Source organism: Zophobas morio, unplaced genomic scaffold, assembly GCF_036711695.1.
Source record: "Zophobas morio isolate AGI-343-1 ecotype UQ-CSIRO unplaced genomic scaffold, CSIRO_AGI_Zmor_V1 ptg000012l, whole genome shotgun sequence".
NCBI lineage: Eukaryota > Metazoa > Arthropoda > Insecta > Coleoptera > Tenebrionidae > Zophobas > Zophobas morio.
Window position 1 is genome coordinate 5,084,831 of NW_026972117.1, and position 21,012 is coordinate 5,105,842.

Sequence of the window (21,012 nt, forward strand, 5' to 3'; positions counted from 1 at the left end):
AAAAACAATTGGTCGAAAGTTGTTTCGACAGAAGTTCAACATTAATTTTTTTGAGTCACCCTCTGTAAGAAACTCTAAAAAATTTTAATGCAATGATAAATTACGTGTACAAACTGATCATATTTTACACATTTTATAAAAAAGCAAAAGCCCTACCCCTTCTGTTTTCTTAGAGAGTATGTCATTTGCCAAAATTAGTTTTATCTCAGCAAATACTAGCCCCGCCCACCCACCCTCAGTTTTTTAATAAGGTATGTCATTTGAAACAATCACACTTATCTTAGCAAGAACTAGCCCCGCCCACCCACCCTCAGTTTTCTTATAAAGTATGTCATTTGAAACAATCACGCTTATCTTAGGAAGGACTAGGGCCGCCCACCGACCTTCCATTTTCTTAGAGGGTATATCATTTACTAAAATCAGTCTTATATTATTTTGGTTAGAATTCATTCGGCAAACTTTTGAGATGACGTCTTTAATTTTTTGGGGAGAATAAACAGATACATTTTGATTAACCATTTACTATGCTTACAATAACTTTAAAACGTCTGCAAGTCTTATTCAGTTTTGCAATTCTTGATTTATTCAATAATAGAAGTTGACTGATTCATTAATTTTTTTGAGTCACCCGGTATAAGAAACTCTAAAAAATTTGAATGTAATGATAAACTATAAACTATAAATCTCTTTTCTCGGAATATCTGATATTTTTCTAAAACTCTGGAGTTTCTGGAAACTTTGGAACTTTATAATCTTTATATAGAATCTTTGGAATCTTCCGAATCTCCAGAATTTGCAAAATCTTCAGAATCTCCAGAATCTTCGGAATTTTTCGAATCTTAAGAATCTCAGGAATCTCTAGAGTTTTAGACTACAGGTATTTTTTGAATGTCTGGAATCTCTTGTTTCGGAATATCCGCAATTTTTGAAATTTTTGGAATTTCAGGAAGCTTTGGAATCGGAATAATCTTTATATAGAATCTTTGGAATTTTCAATATTGTTCGATTTTTTGGAATCTTCAGCCTCTAAAATACTCAGAATCTTCGCAATCTTCGGAATTTTTCGAATCTTAAGAACCTCTGGAATCTCTAAAATTTGGAACTATCAAGGCTTTTTCTTGGAATCTCTTTTCTCGGAATATCTGATATTTTTTTAATATCTGGATTTTCTGGAATCTTCGGAACTTTATAATCTTTATATAGAATCTTTGGAAATCTTAAGAATCTCGGGAATCTCTAGAGTTTTGAACTATTTAGAATTTTTGAAATTTCTGGAAGCTTTGGAAACTTTATAATCTATATATACAAGCTTTGGAATCTTCAATGTCTCCGAATGTTTTGGAATCTTCAGCCTTTGAGATACTCAGAATCTTCACAATCTTCGGAATCTTCAAAATCTTCAAAATCTCTAGAATCTTTGGAATTCTTCGCATCTTACGAAATTCTGAAATCTCTTGTCTCGGAATATCTGATATTTTTTAAATTTCTGGAATTTCTGGAAGTACAACATTAATTTTTTGAGTCACCTTGTATAAGAAAATCTAAAAAAATTGAATGCAATGACTAATTACATGTATAAACTGATCATATTTTACACATTTTATAAAAAGGCAATAGCGCTACCCCTTCTGAGTATCTCATTTGCCAAAATTAGTTTTATCTCAGCAAATACTAGCCCCACCCACCACCCTCAGTTTTCTTATAAGATGTCATTTGAAACAATCACGCTTATATTAGGAAGGACTAGGCCCGCCCACCCGCCCTCCATTTTCTTAGAGGATATATCATTTACTAAAATCAGTCTTATATTATTTTGGGTAGAATTCATTCGGCAAACTTTTGAGATGACGTCTTCAATTTTTTGGGGGGAATAAACAGATATATTTTGATTAACGATTTACTATGCTTACAATAACTTTAGAACGTCTGCAAGATTTCAAAGTCTTATTCGGTTTTGCAACTCTTGATTTATTCAAGAAAATAAGTTGACTGATTCATTAATTTTTTTGAGTCACCCTGTATAAGAAATTTTAAAAAATTTGAATGCAATGATAAATTACATGTATCCGAAAAAAATTATCATACGTGTTATGTCTATTAACGCTTTTTTTATTAATAAATCGGGGGTGGCTTTCCCTTAATTTTTCACTACAATTTTATCGTCGTAAGACAGGACAATTTTTATTAAATATTAAACTGAGTTCACTATTTTTATTTAAAATCAAACAATTTCACTCGCGTAGAATGAAAATGTACTCCCACAATTGAATTGCACTGTTTCAAATGTAACCCGATTCCAGACAAACACAGCGACTAGAGGCGTGGTTTCCATGGCAACGGTGTAAACAAAACGTCTAAATGAGTCATGATTGGGTCTGCGTTTTTATCGAAATATTACCAAGGATATATCCAAGACACAGTAGATTAGATGTAAGTTTTGATACATTTTAATCAAGTGGAGCGAGATAAAAAAATTAGTTTTGATAATTATGACCCAAATTTAAATATTGAAAATTATTATTTTGCTATCTCCATTGCCCCGGCATTAAACTAAGGCACTGGAGACCACTGTTTTCAATTAAAGTGATTGTCTGAAACGTTTTGCTGATTGTAATAATACAAAATTGTTTTCAAAACAATTCTGAAATTTAAATGTTTCACAAAACAATAACGACAATTGTAATGAATAATATTATTAACACTCACCGTTTACTTTAAGCCCGAAACCAAATTTAACAAAAATAAAGCACTTAAACACAGTAATTTGCAGAGCGCACACGCTTCAACAAAGTCAAAACCGAGACTGAACTCCTTTGCGTAACACGAAAAATTAACAAAAAGTTCCCGCTGATACCTTATCAGCTAGCAGACAGTTTTTGCAGAGTTTTTATTCATCGATGCACAGGAAAATGATTCTTAATTAAAATACTGCAACATTATTCATTAGCCGAACCCTCGCTCTTGAAACAAATCCCGCATCTTTGAAAAATTATGAAATTTGATTTTGCGATTTTTGTTTTGTGATAACATAACCCCTATTATAAAGTAAAAGTATAGTTATAAATTTCTAGCACCTCCACTGTTTCTGAAGTCGGTGTAGGTCTCTACAATCATTAGTAGTTGCAAGAATATCTCCCAAAATATAAATTTTGACCCTTGCATATTTTTTCAATTTTTTTCCAATTTTCCCGAACCGTGTTAATTTTCGGGACTAATTTTAGAAAACCCGCTTCCATACAGACAAGTCGCCGCCGCGCGATCGGACCGTCCCACTAATCCCCCTCGCAAACAGGCAATTTTCGTGTCTCGAAAAGCCCAACCGTTGTTCTACACGTGTAAAATTTGAGACATCGCTGTGTTTTCTGGTAATGTCGCTATCAAATTTTGGATGGTTCATATACACATACACACGGGGTGACAGACAACACGAGCCCGTCGCCGTCGGCGGCGGCAGCTGCTCGGCTTTATTTCAGTTCAACACTTTGTCAATGACAACGGTTTGCGCGATAGCGCGCTGTTTTTCGATAGCCGCGGGATTTATTTTAACTCATCTGAAAATAAGGTGTCGACTTGTAGCTTACACATGTTTGTTTACGTGGGTATTTAGGAAGATAAGGTCGACTGTGATTGATTCATTGCAGCTTAAACGGATTCAAATTATAAGTTATGTGGCAGCGAGTCGGAGAGGTGACTTGGCGGGGCGAAAGGACGAGCTGGTGGCGGGTGATGGATGGTGGTTTTTTTTAATTTCAATAGAAACACCAATTTTAATAGAAAAATTGGTCGAAGGTTATTTTGGTAGAGCTTTCCTTGCCCATGAAGTGCAGCCCAACAAATTCCGCCTCTTTGAAAATTTATAAAAAACAGTCATTTGAATTTTTCAGTTTCATTTTTTTTTGTTTCTTCAGTTTTTGTATTTGCAATTCTTCAGTCCGGTTTTTTTTTATGGCTGTTTTAATTTCAATTTTTTCGATTTTTCGTTTCTTGAGTTTTACGATTTACAGTTTCAGGAGCTTTCAATTTTTCGATTTGCAATTTTTCATTTCGGTTTTTTATTTTCTTTATTTTTTTCAATTTTTCGCCTGTTCAATGTTGTGATTTCATAATTTTTCTTTTTTTCAGTGTGAAATTTTTCAGTTTTTGGATTTTTGAATTTTTATTTTCTCGCAACTTAAATCAAAGAAAAATTGAACAACCGAAAACTCGAAATCCGGAAAATCAAAAAATCCAAAAATCCAAAAAATTAAAAGAAAACGATAAATTAAAATATCAAAAAAATTGAAAAATGCAAAAATTGAAAAAATCCCAAAATTGGAATGTTAAAAAATAAATACATCGAAAACTTGATTGAAAAATTAAATTATTAAAAAAATTAAAAATAGGAAAATCGAAACAAAAAAAATTTATAATCGAAAAACTGAAAAATAAAAAAAAACGGAAAATTGCAAATTCCAAAAATTGAAAATTCTAAAAAAAATTAGATATGAAAAAATTGAAGAATCGAGAAATTGATACATCTCAAAACTGAAATGTCAAAAAACTGAAAAATCGGAACATCGAATAATTGGAAATTCGAAAAATCCAAAAAAATCCATCAAAAGATCGAGAAATACAAAAATCTGAAAGTCTAAAAATCGAAAATCCAGGAATCGAAATGGCATTAAATCGAAAAATGAAAAGTTAAAAAATATAAAATTTGAAAAAACCGATAGATTGAAAAATCGAAGAATCAGAAATTTTTAAAATCGAAAAATTGAAAATTAAACTAAAAGTGAGAAGTCGGAAAATCGAAAGATCGAAAAATCGTATAGTCGAAAAGTTGAAAAAGTCGAAAAAGTTTAAAGACTAAAAAGTTCAAAAATTCAATAATTGAAACATCAAAAAAACGAGAAATCAAGAAAGCGCAAAATTCAAGTTTAAAAAGTTCAAAAACTGAAATGTTGAAAAATTAGGAAATCGAAAAATTGGAAAATCAAAACGCCTAAAAGCAAAAAATCGGAAAACCAAAAATCAAAATATGGAAAAATTGAAAAATCTAAAATTAAAAAATCGGAAAATTAAAATTTTGAAAAATTGAAAAATCCAGAAATGGAAAAATTCCCAAAATTGAAATGTTGAAAAACTGATAAATAGAGACCTTGAAAAATCGGGAAATCGAAAAATCGAAAAAATTTAAAAATGGGAACATCTAGAATTCCGAAATATCCCGAGACTTTAGAATTCCTGGAACCTTCAAGGTTCTGGAATATACGGATTTTTTAAAATTTCTAAGATCTCTGGAACCTTTGGAATTTTTATGATCTTCAGAAACCTCTAAATTTTCCAAATTTCCAAAATTTTCAAGATTTTCAGGATTTTCAAAATCTTCAGATTTTTAGAATCTTCAGCTTTTAAAGTACTCAGATTCTGCAGAATCTTTAGAATTTTTCGAGAATGTTTGTAATCTTCAGAATTTTCAGAATTTTTTTAATCTTCAGCATCTTCAAAATTTTCAGAATCTTCAGAATCTCCAAAATCTTCGGAATTTTTCGATTCTTAAGAATCTCGGGAATCTCTGGAATCTCTAGAGTTTTGGACAATAAGGAATTTTTTGAATTTCCGGAGCCTCTGGCTTCGGAATATCCGAAATTTTTGAAATCTGGCATTTCTGGAAGGTTTGGAATCTTTATAATCTTTGTATGGAATCTTTGGAATCGTCAATATTTTTAGATTTTTTGGAATCTTGGGCCTTTAAAATACCCAGAATCTTCATAATCTTCGGAATTTTCAGAATTTTCAGAATCTCTAGAATCTTCGGAATTTTTCGAATCTTAAGAACCTCTGGAATCTAAAGTTTGCAACAATCAGGAATTTTTCAAATTTCTGGAATCTCTTTTCTCGGAATGTCTGATATTTTTCTAAATTTCTGGAATTTCTGGAATGTCATAATTTTTATATAGAATCTTTTGAATCTTCAGAATCTCCAGAATTTGCAAAATTTTCAGAATCTCCAGAATCTTCGGAATTTTTCGAATCTTAAGAATCTCAGGAATCTCTAGAGTTTTGGACTACAGGAATTTTTTGATTGTCTGGAATCTCTTGTTTCGGAATATCCGAAATTTTTGAAATTTTTGGAATTTCAGGAAACTTTGGAATCTTTATAGAGAATCTTTGGAATTTTCAATATTTTTTGATTTTTTGGAATCTTCAGCCTTTAAAATACTCACAATCTTCTTAATCTTCAGAATTTTCAGAATCTCTAGAATCTTCAGAATTTTTCGAATTTCTGGAATCTCTTCTCTCGGAACATCTGATATTTTTCTAAATTTCTGGAATTTCTGGAAAATTTGGAACTTTATAATCTTTATAGAGAATCTTTGGAATCTTCAGAATCTCCAGAATTTGCAAAATCTTCAGAATCTCCAGAATCTTCGGAATTTTTCGAATCTTAAGAATCTCAGGAATTTATAGAGTTTTGGACTACAGGATTTTTTTGAATGTCTGGAATCTGTTGTTTCGGAATATCCGAAATTTTCAAAATTTTTGAAATTTCAGAAAGCTTTGGAATCTTTATAATTTTTATGTAGAATCTTTGGAATTTTCAATGTTTTTCGATTTTTTGGAATCTTCAGCCTTTAAAATACTCACAATCTTCACAATCTTCAGAATTTTCAGAATCTCTAGAATCTTCAGAATTTTTCGAATCTTAAGGACATCTGGAATCTCTACAGTTTGGAACTGTCAGGAATTTTTCGAATTTCTGGAATCTCTTCTCTCGGAACATCTGATATTTTTCTAAATTTCTGGAATTTCTGGAAAATTTGGAACTTTATAATCTTTATAGAGAATCTTTGGAATCTTCAGAATCTCCAGAATTTGCAAAATCTTCAGAATCTCCAGAATCTTCGGAATTTGTCGAATCTTAAGAATCTCGGGAATCTCTAGAGTTTTGGACTACAGGAATTTTTGAATTTCTGGAATCTCTTGTTTCGGATATCCGAAATTTTTGAAATTTTTCGAATTTCAGGACGCTTTGGAATCTTTATATAGAATCTTTGGAATTTTCAATGTTTTTCGATTTTTTGGAATCTTCAGCCTTTAAAATACTCAGAATCTCCAGAATCTTCGGAATTTTTCGAATCTTAAGAATCTCGGGAATCTCTAGAGTTTTGGACTACAGGAATTTTTTGAATTTCTGGAATCTCTTGTTTCGGAATATCCGAAATTTTTTTAATTTTTGGAATGTCAAGAAGCTTTGGAATCTTTGTAATCTTATATAGAATCTTTGGAATCTTCAATGTTTTTCAATTTTTTGGGAATCTTCAGCCTTTAAAATACTCACAATCTTCACAATCTTCGGAATCTTCAAAATCTTCAGAATTTTCAGAATCTCTGGAATTTTCGGAATTTTGCGAATCTTAAGAACATCTGGAATCTCTAAAATTTGGAACTATCAAGACTTTTTCGTAAATCTGGAATCTCTTTTCTCGGAATATTTGATATTTTTTTAATTTCTGGATTTTCTGGAAGCTTTTGGGACTTTATAATATTTATATAGAATCTTTGGAATCTTCAGAATCCCCAGAATTTTCAGAATCTTCAGAATCTCCAGAATCTTCGGGATTTTTCGAATCTTCAGAATCTCGGGAATCTCTAGAGTTTTGGACTCTCAAGAATTTTTGAAATTTCTGGAATTTCTGGAAGCTTTGAAAACTTTATAATCTATATATAGAACCTTTGGAATTTTTCGCATCTTACGAACTTCTGGAATTTCTAAACTTTCGAACTATCAGGAATTTTTCGAATTTCTGGAATCTCTTGTCTCGGAATATATTTTTAAAATTTCTGGAATTTCTGGAAGCTTTGTATCTTTATAATCTTTATCTAGAAATCTTTGAAATCTTCAGAATCTCCAGAATTTTTTTCGAATATTAAGATTTTCTGGAATCCCTAGAGTTTTAGAGTATCAGAAATTTTTTGAATTCGAATTAAACGAAATTTTTGAAATTTGTGGGATTTCTGGAAGTTTTGGAATCTTCAATATCTGCCGATCAGCCCTTGAAATACATACTTAGAATCTTTACAATCTTTGGAATCTTTAAAATCTTCAGAATTGTTAGAATCTTTGGATTTTTAGAATTTTCCAAATCTTTAAAATCTTCAAAATTGTGACAATATATCTCAGCTTGAAAATTCCTAGAATTTCTGGAACCTTTGAGATCTTTGAAATTTTTGGAATCTTTATATTCTTCAGAATCTTCGAAATCTTTAGAATTTTCAGAATTGTTAGAAATTTTGATTTTTTTAGAATTCCTAAAATCTCTGGAACCTTTGGAATCTTCCAAATTTTTCGGAATCTTTATATTTTTCAGAATTTTTCTAACCTCAAAGTCGTCAGGTTTTTTGGAATCTTTTATCTTCGTCATGCCTAGAATCTTCATACCTATATTCTTTACTGTCTTTAGAATCTCTAGAATCTCGAAATATATGGGATTTTTAAAATTATAAAGAGTCCAAAGGTCCCAGAGATTCCAGTCTCCAGATTTTTTGGAATCGAAATATCGAAAAGTTAGGTAATCGAAAAATTGAAAATCGAGAAATTCAAAACTGAAATTTTGAAAATCTGAAAAATCGAAGAAAAAATGAAGAATCGAATAATTGAAAAATTGAAAAATCGAAAAACTGAAAAATTGAAAAACTGAAAAATCGAGATCTCGAGACGTCGAAAAATCGAAATCGGGAAATCGAAAAATGCGAAAATCAAAAGTCGATTATTCGAGAAATTGAAAAATCGAAAATTTAAGAACGCCAAAATTGAAAATTGAAAAATCGTAAAACTCAAAGATCGGTAAATTGAGAAATCAAAAAATAAAAAAAAATCGAAAAATCTAAATTTAAAAAAAATTGACAAATTTAAGAATTGAGAAATTGAAAAATTCTAAAAATAACAAAAAACAAGATTTAATTTTCTTATCTTATAATGACCTCAACATGTTTAATTTGTAATTGTATTTATTTTATGCTATGTTTATTTCTATTTGGTTGATGAAGCCGCAAATAAAATAGAGACTTGAATAAAAAACGAAGGATTTTTATCCATCCGACCCGCTAAAAAATTGGGATTAAATATACTAATAAACAAAATCAAGATAGATTCATAAACCACAAATACAGGAGTATATGGTTTGCGTTTTACCATCACCACCAAATTCGTAATATACACACAAAATTTAGCTCACGCTCAGGAAGTAAAAATACCAAGAGAAATAAAGTCCAGTTTCGGCTCTTTGAATAAACCACGTACAAAACAACAAGCCGCCACAGCGCCACCGTGTCGGTTGTCCCCGCGATCCATTATTCAGCCCCCGAAGAGCCGGCGTCATTTTCGTACCGGCGAAGTGCTCGCCGCCACCACTAAATCATGCAATCCAGTGCAGCAAACGTTTATTATCGGATCATTGATTGCCAATAATGGTTCGATTTGCGTTGATTACAAGGCAGAGCGGCGGAAGCTGCGGTCGCACGAAGCGCAGGGCCGTAATGAGCCCGATTGCGAATTTCCATCGAACGCTGGAAGTCTGGTTAGCACGATCACAGTTTTTCACCGGGGCAATTCGACACGTCTCGGCCGATCGTCGTGCGAATTAATTTACTCCCATGATGGTACGCCGGCTAATCTATGTGTTCTGTGTTGTGTGACGTATTTATGCGTTTAATAATAAGGTAATTCAGGGAGATTGGCGGCGTTTTTGTATCGAGAGCGGTGGGAAGATATGGGTTTCGGTGCGCTCTTTAATCCACCCCTCCAAAGTTCGCGTGACGTCATCGGGAGAAATTATTACCATTATGTGTGCGTTTTTCGTGAAATAATGAAAAATGTGGAAGCACTAGAAAGAATCATGTTTTTAACTTTTCCCTTTTGTTTGTTTCAGGATCCATTTACGGTACGTTGGAGGTGATGTCACATCAAAACACTATCAATCATACTTTGTTGATTCAAGTTTTGCATGTCTGCTGGAAGCCGTTGTTGGTTTGTTCTCTTTATTTTTTCGGAATATTTAAACCCGCCCTCTCTCTTTTATTTTTATCAACTCAAACACAAACTTTTATTACACGTGACATTTATGATGCTTGATTATCTGAAAATTCTTTTATGTAGGTCTTTAATTACGTCTTAAATTTTTAAAACTCGGCGTTAGTAGTGATAATTTACGACTACTTGAGACTAATATTTCTATACATAAATCTCCAGAGCACTAAAGCTTTACTCGAGGAAAATATAAAACGTATTAATTAAAGCTCTCTGTGTTTAAGAGGCGATTATTAGATATTTAGCCGAATCGCCCCGAACCTTCGAAAGTAGTGTGTAATAATAAATCTCGTGAAAGTAAGTTTTGCCGTAAAAACCGTTTTCACAAATTTCTACAAATGGCAACGTTCGCTCAATTTCTATAATCTACCTTATTTATTATCACTCAACTCATCTTCTTTCAAAACCCGCTCCCATTAGCTGAATTTTCACACCGTAAATTAGGATTTTGCCGTTTTAATGTGGCGTTTCAGAATTAAACTTTTCGCATTGAGTAGATAAATTCTCGTTTAAGTGTGTCCGCGAATCAAAATACAAGAAAATCGAATTAGACTGAAGGCTGTTGAGAAAAAATCGCGGCCTTAACACGTGTTTGGAAATGTTAAACTAATTGAATGATTTAAGAGTTGGCAAAAAATTAATGGAAAGGAAGAGAGCTGGATGCGTTCTGAGGTGTGAAATATGGACATTCCTGGTGGGTTTTGTCATGGGCTGTTTTGTTGAATAACTGGTCGATGGCGGATTAAGAAATTATAAATGTTACTAATGTTAGGATGATTGAAACGTCGCTGTAATCGTGTATGGGTTTTAAATGGGGTTTTCCGAGATCGGTATCTTAAAATTGGAAATTCGTGTTTATGAAATTGCAATCGAGTAAGCTGCTGGTTCAATAATTAAAATAGTACTGTTACCAGAATTTTCGAAAAATATTCGTCTTTTTTCGTTGTTTTTTACGTTTATTTAATAATTAACATTTCACTATCAATTTTGTAGTATGTTTATGATTCATATATTATTTTTGTAGCTTCACAACTGCAAAATTTCAATTTCGTTCAATTGAAGTTTTTTTAAATGAAAAATAAAAAGACCACATACGATTTCACCAGTGTGAAAATTCTGAAAATTTGATTTTGTGCTTTAAGAGTGGAAATTACGTTTTTTAAACTCCTCTTTTTAAGACGAAAAAATTAAATTGAGCTTAATACGTACAATTAATCAAAAATAAGAGAATTTCGAAAATTTTGAAAAAATGGACGTTGTGAAACGAGCACCGAAAACACTTTTCATTTCAAGCAAAATCAAAAAATAATTGTAATATTTATCGGTCAAGAAATTTTGAAAATTTTGAAAGATATACGAAACTACATTAAAAAAAATTATTTTACTGTAAATACTAATGCCTAATGCAAAAATTTTTATATCTCCAATTCCAAATTCCTAAATACCCAGTTCCTTATTTTCAGATACCCATTTCCCATTGTGAGTTCCCATTTTCCACTTCTCGCATTTTAAATTCCGGGTTCATTTTCAAATTCCAAAGTTGTCAATCCAGAATTTTCACTTTGCAAGTTCGAATTTCCCATCATTCCAAATTCCTGAAGAATAAAAATCTTCGTACTTGAAATTGCAAGATTCTGTTTAAACATGTTTTTAAATCTCAATTCTTAGTTGTCAAGTTCCCGATTTGAAATTGTCGTAATGGACGATTTTTAAATTCTTCATTTCGAATTCCTGAATTCGCAGTTTCAATTTCTGGAATCTCTTTTCTCGGAATGTCTGATATTTTTTAAATTTCTGTACTTTCTGGAAACTTTGGGGCATTATAAATCTTTGGAATTTTCAGAATTTCCAGAATCTTTGGAATCTTCAGTCTCCAGAATCTTCGCAATTTTGGATTCTTAAGAATCTCTGGAATCTCTGGAATCTCAAGAGTTTTAGACTATCAGGAATTTTTTGAAATTTGTGGAATTTCTAGAAGCTTTGGAATCTTTATAATCTTTATATAGAATGTTTGGAATCTTCAATGCCTTCCGATTTTTTGGGATCTTCAGCCTCTGAAATACCCAGGATCTTCAAAATCTTCAGAATTTTCAGAATTTCTAGAATCTTCGGAATTTTTCGAATTTCTGGAAGCTTTGGAACTTTATAATCTTTATATACAATCTTTAGAATCTTCAGAATCTCCAGAATTTTCAGAATCTTCAAAATCTCCAGAATCTCCAGATTTTTCGAATCTTAAGATTCTCTGGAATCTCTAGAGTTTTAGACTATCAGGAATTTTTTGAGTTTCTGGGATCCCTTGTTTCGGAATATACGAAGTTTTTGAAATTTGTGAAATTTCTGGAAGCTATGGAATCTTTATATAGAATCTTTGGAATCTTCAATATCTTTCGATTTTTCGGAATCTTCGGCCTTTGAAATACTTAGAACCTTCACAATCTTTGGAATCTTTAAAATCTTCAAAATTGTTAGAGTCTTTGGAATGTGCAGAATCTCCGTAGTCTTCAGATTCTTTCGAATCTTTGGATTTTTAGAATCTTCCAACTCTTTAAATTCTTCAAAATTGTCACAATATTTCAATTTTTAAATTCTTCATTTCGAATTCCTGAATTCGCAGTTTGTAGTGCTATATTTCTAATTTTCAATTCCCAATTCCAAAAACTCCTATTCTCTGTTATAAATTTTTGAAACTTTAAAATTTCCAGTTAATTTCCAATTTCAAGTGCCCCGAATTCAGGTTCTCAGTTATCAATTTCCGAATTTCAGAGACCGCTATTTTCAGTTCCAGAATTTTTAAATTCCAATTTAGAAAGTTTCAATTTCCTGTTCTTGTTTTCCAAATTCTAATATTCCAGTTCTCAATTATTAGTTTCCGGTTTCCGAATTCTCAAATCTCAATTTTCAAATTCTAAAATAGCAATTTCCAATGCGAAACTTTATATAGTTCCAATTCCAAGTTCCTAAATTCTTCACACTTTTTACATCTTAAATTCTTAATTTTGAATTACTGAATTCGTAGATCATAGTGTTTAGTTTCTAGTCTGTGTTCCTAAATTCCTGATTTTCGGTTCCCAAGTCCAAAATTTCCATTTTCCGTTATGAATTATGAGGGCCTAAATGCTAAATTTTCATTGCTCAGTTGGCAAATTTCGAAATTTCTGATTTTGAATTTTCACTTTTCATATTCTATTTGTTGAACTACAAATAGGAATTTCCAATTTTAGGTTCCCCGAATCCAACTTCTCGGTTACCAATTTTTGAATTTCACACATCTTTCTTTCAGTTCCAGAATTTTAAGTTTCTAATTGGAAATTCTGAAATTCTCAACCCGTGGCTCTTTAGTTTCCTGGTCTCTAATTCCTATTTTGATTTCCGAATTCTCAAATCTCAGTTCCAAATTCTAAAAGCTAGTTCCTAATGCCAATTATTTTATATTTTCAAATTTTAAATTCCTAAGTTCTTAGTTCCTTATTCTTAGAGTTCTCAATTGGCGCTTCCCATACTTTAAATTCCGGCTTCACTTTCAAATTACGAAGTTGTCAATTCAGAATTTTCAAACTGCGAGTTCGAATTTCCCATCATTCCAAATTCCAAACAGTTATTTAAATTTTTTACCGCTATTAATTATTTCGAATTCCTGGAGAACAAAAATCTTCGTATTTGAAATTCCAAAATTCTGTCTCAGTTCTCAATTGTCAATTTCCCATTTTGAAATCCTCATTTTCCAAATTCCTGAATTCGCAGCTTGTAATGCTTAATTTCTAATTTTCAATTCCCAATTCCAGAAACTCCTATTCTCAGTTATAAATTATTGCTCACTGTGCAAACTTTGAAATTTTCAGTTGTAAATTTCCAATTTCAAGTTCGCCGAATTCAGGTTCTGGGTTATCAATTTCCGAATTTCACAGACCGCTCTTTTCCGTTCCAGAATTCTTAAATTCCAATTTAGAAGGTCTCAATTCCTATTCTAAAAATTCTCAACCCGTGGCTCTTTAGTTTCCAGGTCTAAATTCCTATTCTGATTTCCGAATTCTCAATTCTCAGTTTCCAAATTCTAAAAGCTAATTCCTAGTGCCAAATTTTTGATATTTTCAATTCCTAAATTCTTAGTTACTTATTCCCAAATATCCTTTCCTATTTCCTATTGCGAATTCTCAATTCGTTTTAAATTTGGCTTCGCTTTCAAATTTGGAATTTGCAGTCGAAAATTTTCAAATTGCAAGTTCGAATTTCCCATCATTCTAAATTCCAAACAGTTATTATTTTTCTATTACTTTTATTTTAAATTCCCGAAGAATAGAAATTTCAAAATTTGGTTTGGTTGTTTTTAAATTTCAGTTTTTTTAAATTCTTCATTTGGAATTCCTGAATTCGGAGCTTTTAATGCTTAATTTCTAATTATCAATTCCCAATTTCAAAAACTCCTATTCTCAGTTATGAATTATTGTTCAGTGTGCAAACTTTGAAATTTTCAGTTGTTAATCTCCAATTTCAAGTTCCCCGAATTGAGATTATCAGTTATTAATTTCCGAATTTCACAGACCGCTTTTTTCAGTTCCAATTTATAAAGTCTCCAATCCTCAACTGGTGACTCTTAAGGTTCCAAATTTTTAATTTCCTATTCTCGTTTCCCAAATTCAGACATTCCAGTTCTCAATTATTAGTTTCTCGTTTCCGAATTCTCAAATCTCAATTTCCAAATTTATTATATATTATTATAAAATTAAACTCTGAATGTTCAAAAAGCCCTCATTTTTCAAAATTCTACGAAAGGTTCAGAACTTAGAATTGTCAGAATTCAGATTTTCTAAAAATAAATTAATTTAAACAATTTGAAAACAACTTTAGAGTATACTGAATGTCCTAGCGTACATAAACAAGAAAAAATCGCACCGAAAATTGAAAAAATTATGTTTCAATATTTTAGAATTACAATTAAAATTTTAAATTTTTAAAAACAACTGAAACAAAATTTGAAAAGAATTTTAAAATTTACTGGATTTTGTAGGTTCTATAGGGAAAAAATAAATAAAATCCAAAAATTGTACAAAAATTCCAAACTAATGAAAAAATGAGGTAATATTTATATAAAACATGTTATAGAATTTTAGCAAAAATTCAAGAATGATCGTTTTTCCTAATTTTAGAATTTTTAAAAATAAATTAAATTTGAAAATTTTAAAATATTACTTTTGAATATCCTGAATGTCCTAACTTGTATAAACACGAAAAAACTATTGATACAAGGAAAAACTACAGCGAATTAAGAAAAAAATGTTTCGAAATATTAGAAAACGAATGAATCAAGCTTTCCAAATTTCAAACCTTCAAAAACAAAGGAAATAGAAGATTTTGAAAAAAAATTAAAATTTACTGAATTTTGTTATAAGGAAAAAAATTAATAAAACCCAAAAATTCCGAACTGATAAAAAAATGAAGTAATATTTTAAAAAAAGCATATTACAGAATTTTGGCAAAAATAAAATTTAGAATTTTGAAAAATAAAATAAATGGAAATTTGAAAATAACTTTAGAATATACTGAATGTCCTAGCTTGTATAAACCAGAAAAAATCACACCGAAAACTGAAAAAATGATGTTTCGATATTTTAGAACAACTGAGATGTAAAGGATGAATCTATCTAAAAATTTCAAATTTTCAAAAACAAATGAAATAGAAAATTTTGAAAAAATGTTAAAATTTTCTGAATTTATAGGTTTTATAGAGAAAAATTGTACAAAAATTGTACAAAAATTACAAACTAATGAAAGAAATAAGGTAATATTAAAAAAAACATGTTACAGAATGTTGGCGAAATTTTAGAAAAATTTTTAAATTAAAAATATCAAAGATGAATCGCGCTCTCCAAACTTCAAACATTCAAAAACAAATGAAATAGAAGATTTTGAAAAGAATTTTAAATTTTATTGTAGATTCTATAAGGAAAAAAATAAATAAAACCCAAAAATTGTACAAAAATTCCACACTGATACAAGAAATGAAGCAATATTTTAAAAAAATAAAATTTACGATTTTTAAAAATAAATTAAATGTAAAAATTTAAAAAAAACTTTAGAATATCCTGAATGTCCTAGTTTACATAAACAAGAAAAAAATATTGATACCACGAAAAAATTGCACCGAATACAGAAAAAATTGTTTCGAAATTTTAGAAAAGATTTTTAAATTAGAAATCACGCCCCAAATTTCACATATTCAAAAACAAAGGAAGTAGAAGATTTTGAAAATAATTTTAGACCAAAAAAAATTCATTGGAATATTTTTGCGATGACGTCATTAACCTTCTAGAAGGGATGAATATTTTTTCAGCCTGAAACGATTCATGGAAGACTCGAAAAGATTCAAATTCTTATTCCGGCTTTCTCTCCATTTTTCACTTCCCAAGCCCCATCTCCACGTTGCTTATTAAAACAGTTTAATATTATTTTAATAAAGGCTCGCCTTCTGTCACGACTCGAATCCATTGTTGTTTTAATTACTTTTGAATGTATAATTAAAAAAGGTTTATAAAATTCAGGTACCCGAGCCAGTTGTCGTTTTCTCCTTAAACAACCAAGTGCGTCGACTTTTTATTTATAATGAATTAATTACAATCTCGCCTATTTTCGCCCTAACGGACCGTCTAAGACCACGATTTCCGCTATTTGATTTGCTAATCGTTGGATGTCCGTTCCGCAAGAGCGACCATGTTGTGGTAAAATGGCCGCAATTGCTCCTGAAAGAATTCCCGTGTCGTTATTTTCCTCGAGAATTTTTTGTTAATTTCGCGTTATAAAAGTCGGTGATCGTCGGCTCGTCACGCGAGCCCAACCTAACGATTTAACGTTTTTCAAAGCCAACATAATAAAAATACCCATATCTGTAAATCCCATCTATATCTTTATTAAATTATATCTTGATAAAAACAATGTCATTAGGTGGAATGGCCATCGAGCGACGACTCCGGCCACATTTTATCTATTTTTAAAAGCCACGTGATGCTAACAAGACACGATGATTGATGACTTCGGAGCTTGCTGGCCCTTAATTTGTGGTAATGCGGAGGATTAGTGTTTTCGTTGTGAAAACGGCGGGTAATTAATTCGGGAGGAATGTTGGCAAAACGGTTGAAAAATTACCGGAAGGACAAATTGAATGAGATGATTGCCGGTGTAATATCAGCGTTTGGTATCTAAGTAGATCTGCAGGAGTTGCGAAGAGCCTGGAGGTGTCTTTAGTGGAACAGATGTCGATTATTAAGAGTGTGGTATTAATTTTGTGTACATTGCGCTGGTGGCGGAATTGCCGTTTCTGGGACATGGGAAAGGTTTTATTGAAATTCTGTTTGAAAACATTGGCAGTATTGGTCGCCGCGACATTTCATTGTTTGAGTTTTGTGTGATTTATGAGTGCTGGAAGAGAAATTGTGTTTGTGATCTTTATGTAGATAGGCGGCTGATCTATGTAGGGTTTCAGGAGGAAAATAATTACGGTTTTGTCGGTTTTCAAAAATTTAGTTAGTTTTATTTTTGATCCCTAGACAAGTAAAACGTCGAAACAAATTTCGGGTTGTAAATGTTGATTTCGGAACATTAAATCGTAAATCATAAAGTTTTTAGATTCTTTTTATTTCGTACAACATAATAAAGTTGTAAAACTTGCACCACAAAAAATTCGTATCTTACGTTTGGAAAATTTTTGCATCTTACGAAATTATGAAATTACATCATCATGTACTTTCTTTTGATATTAGAAAACTGTTTCGCTAATTTCTTTAATACATTAAATATTTGGTTGTATTTCACCTCTGAGGTTTTTTTTCAAAACTCAAGTGTCAAGGAAATAAAAATTCTCTAGCCACTATGAGTGTACAAAACTCAATAAAAAATTTAATGAATACTTTTTCTGCTTTTTGTATTTACTTTATTTATTTTTCAAAATTTGCCTTCAGTGAAATTCGGTATATTTTTCAAACTGTCCCAATTTTGTGAATCGTTGCTAGAATTCTGAAATATGAAGTTTTTTTTTAATATTGAGTGTGGATTATACGAGATAATTATTTTTTTAAACCTGCAGAATTCAGTATATTTTAAACTTGTTTTCAAAATTGTCTATTTCATTTGTTTTTGAATTTTGTGCAATCTTAAGTTATTTAAATAATTTAATTCTTGGAAATTTTATTATTTTTTTGATTTTCAAAAGAAAACATTCTAACACGACCATTTTATCCAATTTCGTTGGCATTTCACAGTTCGTACAATGCGAAAATATAAGTTTTCCTTTTCAGTCTACCCTTAGTCTAATTTTGAAGACGAGAAAACGTTCAACTAAAATTTGTCTATTCCCACCCTTCAATAAACTGAAAAAGAATGAAATATCTGTTCTAAATTTATTTTCAAAATCTTCTTTAACATACGTAGTGATTTGTTGTTTTTGTTGGATTAATTTGAATTTCTTGCATGTAAACCGAATTATATTCAGTGTATTTCAAAAATAATTTGAAAAATATATGTAATTTTGAAAATTATTTAAGTGAATTATATTCTTCAGAATTTTATTTTTATGCTTTTCAAATGATAAATAAGGAGAAAACACTAACATGACAATTTCCTTCGATTTCCTTAGCTATCATAGTACCTGAAATATAAAAATGTAAGTATAAAAATAAAAAATTGAAAAAACAAGCATGAAAAATGAAAAAAATTAAAATTCCGAAAGTTGAAATATCGAAAAATTAACGAAATTAAAAGGTGGAAAAATAATAATAAAATTGAACACTGAAAACTAGACAAATACAAAACAAAAATTGAAAAATTCAAAATTTGAATAAATGCAAAACCGAAAAATGGAAAATTGAAAATTTCGCAAATTGAAAGCCCTAAATAAAAAATTTCAATGTCGAAAAATCTAAAAACAGCCAAATCGTAAAATTAAAAAGTACAAAAACAGAAAAATTAAAGAAAGACAATTAAAAAATTGAAAAAAAATCAAAACAGTTGACTAAATGAAAAATTGACGAAATACAAAACTGAAAAATGGAAAAATTGAAAAATTCGCAAGATAAAAAATCAAAAATTTTCAAGTCGAAAAAGCCATACCGAAAATTTAAAGAAACAAAAAAAATTGAAAAATTAAAGAAATTAAAATTTGAAAACACTAAAATCGAAAAATAGTCAAATCATAAAATTAAAGGAACGAAAAATTAGAAATTAAAAACATTGGAAAATTGTCAAATTGAAAACTGGAAACATTAAATATCGAGAAATTAAAAAATGTAAAAATTTGAATAAACGCCAAACCGAAAAATGGAAAATTGAAAATTTCGCAAATTGAGAGCTCTAAATAAAAAATTTCAAAGTCGAAAAATCTAAAAATAGTCACATCGTAAAATTGGGGGAACGCAAAATTATGAATTCAAAAAAATTGGAAAATTCTCAGATTGAAAAATCCATATCGCAAATTTGAAGAAACAAAAAACTCGAAACATTAAATATCGCGAAGTTAAAAAAATGTAAAGAAGCAGGGAAAAATTGAAAAGTACAAAAACAGAAAAATTAAAGAAAAAGAATTAAAAAAAATCAAAAAAGTTGAAGAAATATAAAACTAAAAAATGGAAAAATTGAAAAACTAGCAAGATAAAAATAAAAAATTTTCAAATCGAAAAGGCCATATCGAAAATTTAAAAAACAAAAAAATAAAAAAATCGGAAAATTAAAAATGAAAAAAGTTGAAAATTTTCAAAATTTTCAAATTGAATGGTCAAAATATTAAAAAAATGTTGAAAGTCGAAAAATAGTCAAATCATAAAATTGAAGGAACGAAAAAATTAAAAATTAAAAACATTGGAAAATTGTCAAATTGAAAACTGGAAACATTGAATATCGAGAAATTAAAAATGTAAAAGAAACATTGAAAAATTGAAAAATCGAAACGTTGATTTCGTGAAAAATTCAAGACAAAACTGAAAAATGGAAAAATCGAAAAATTTGCAAGATGAAAAATCAAAAATTTTAAAAAATGAAAACTGAAAACTGGCAAATCAAAAATTGAAAAGTTAAAAATAAAAAAAAATGTCGAAAATTTTAAAAATTCGCAAGCTGAAAAATCAAAATATTCCAAATTTTTTTAAAGTCGAAAAATCGAAAAATAGTCAAACCGTAAAATTGAAGGAACGAAAAATTAAATTAATTAAAAAATGTAAAAGAAACATCGAAACATTGAAAAATCAAAACGCTGGATTCGTGAAAAATTGAAGACATACAAAACTGAAAAATGGAAACATTGAAAAAATTTGCAAGATGAAAAATCAAAAATTTTAAAATCAAATAATCGAAAAAGCCATATCGAACATTTAAAGAAACAAAAAAAATAGAGAAATTAAAGAAATTAAAATTTGAAAAAACTAAAAACTAAAAACTAGAGAACTGCAAATCAAAGATTGAAAAAACGAGTCTGAAAAATCGAAAAATTAAAAATGAAAAAAAGGTCGAAAATTTTCAAAATTCATTCGCAAATTGAATAGTCGAAATATTAAAAAAATTTTGAAAATCGAAAAATAGTCAAATCATAAAATTGAAGGAACGAAAAATTAGAAATTAAAAATATTGGAAAATTGTCAAATTGAAAACTGGAAACATTAAATATCCAGAAATTAAAAAATGTAAAAGAAACATCGAAAAATTGAAAAATCAAAACGTTGATTTCCTGAAAAATTGAAGAGAAAACTGAAAAATGGAAAAATCGAAAAATTCGCGAGATGAAAAATCAAAAATTTAAAAGATTGAAAACTGAAAACTAGCAGCTCAAAAATTGAAAAGTTAAAAATAAAAAAAATGTCGAAAATTTTAAAAATTGGCAAGCTGAAAAATCAAAATATTCAAAAAAATTTTTAAAGTCGAAAAATCGAAAAAAAGTCAAATCCTAAAATTGAAGGAACCAAAAA

At 29.8% G+C, this 21,012-nt stretch overlaps 1 protein-coding gene across 1 annotated transcript in view; it reads left to right on the plus strand.

Annotated features, from left to right (window-relative positions):
• Window positions 1-21,012, plus strand: part of LOC135128046 (protein FAM117B) — a 128,888-nt gene that overhangs the window by 104,134 nt on the left and 3,742 nt on the right. Inside the window, exon 5 of the mRNA XM_064054855.1 lies at window positions 9,912-9,923. Within this exon, the coding sequence (XP_063910925.1) occupies window positions 9,912-9,923 (12 nt within the window). The remainder of the gene's footprint in view (window positions 1-9,911; window positions 9,924-21,012) is intronic.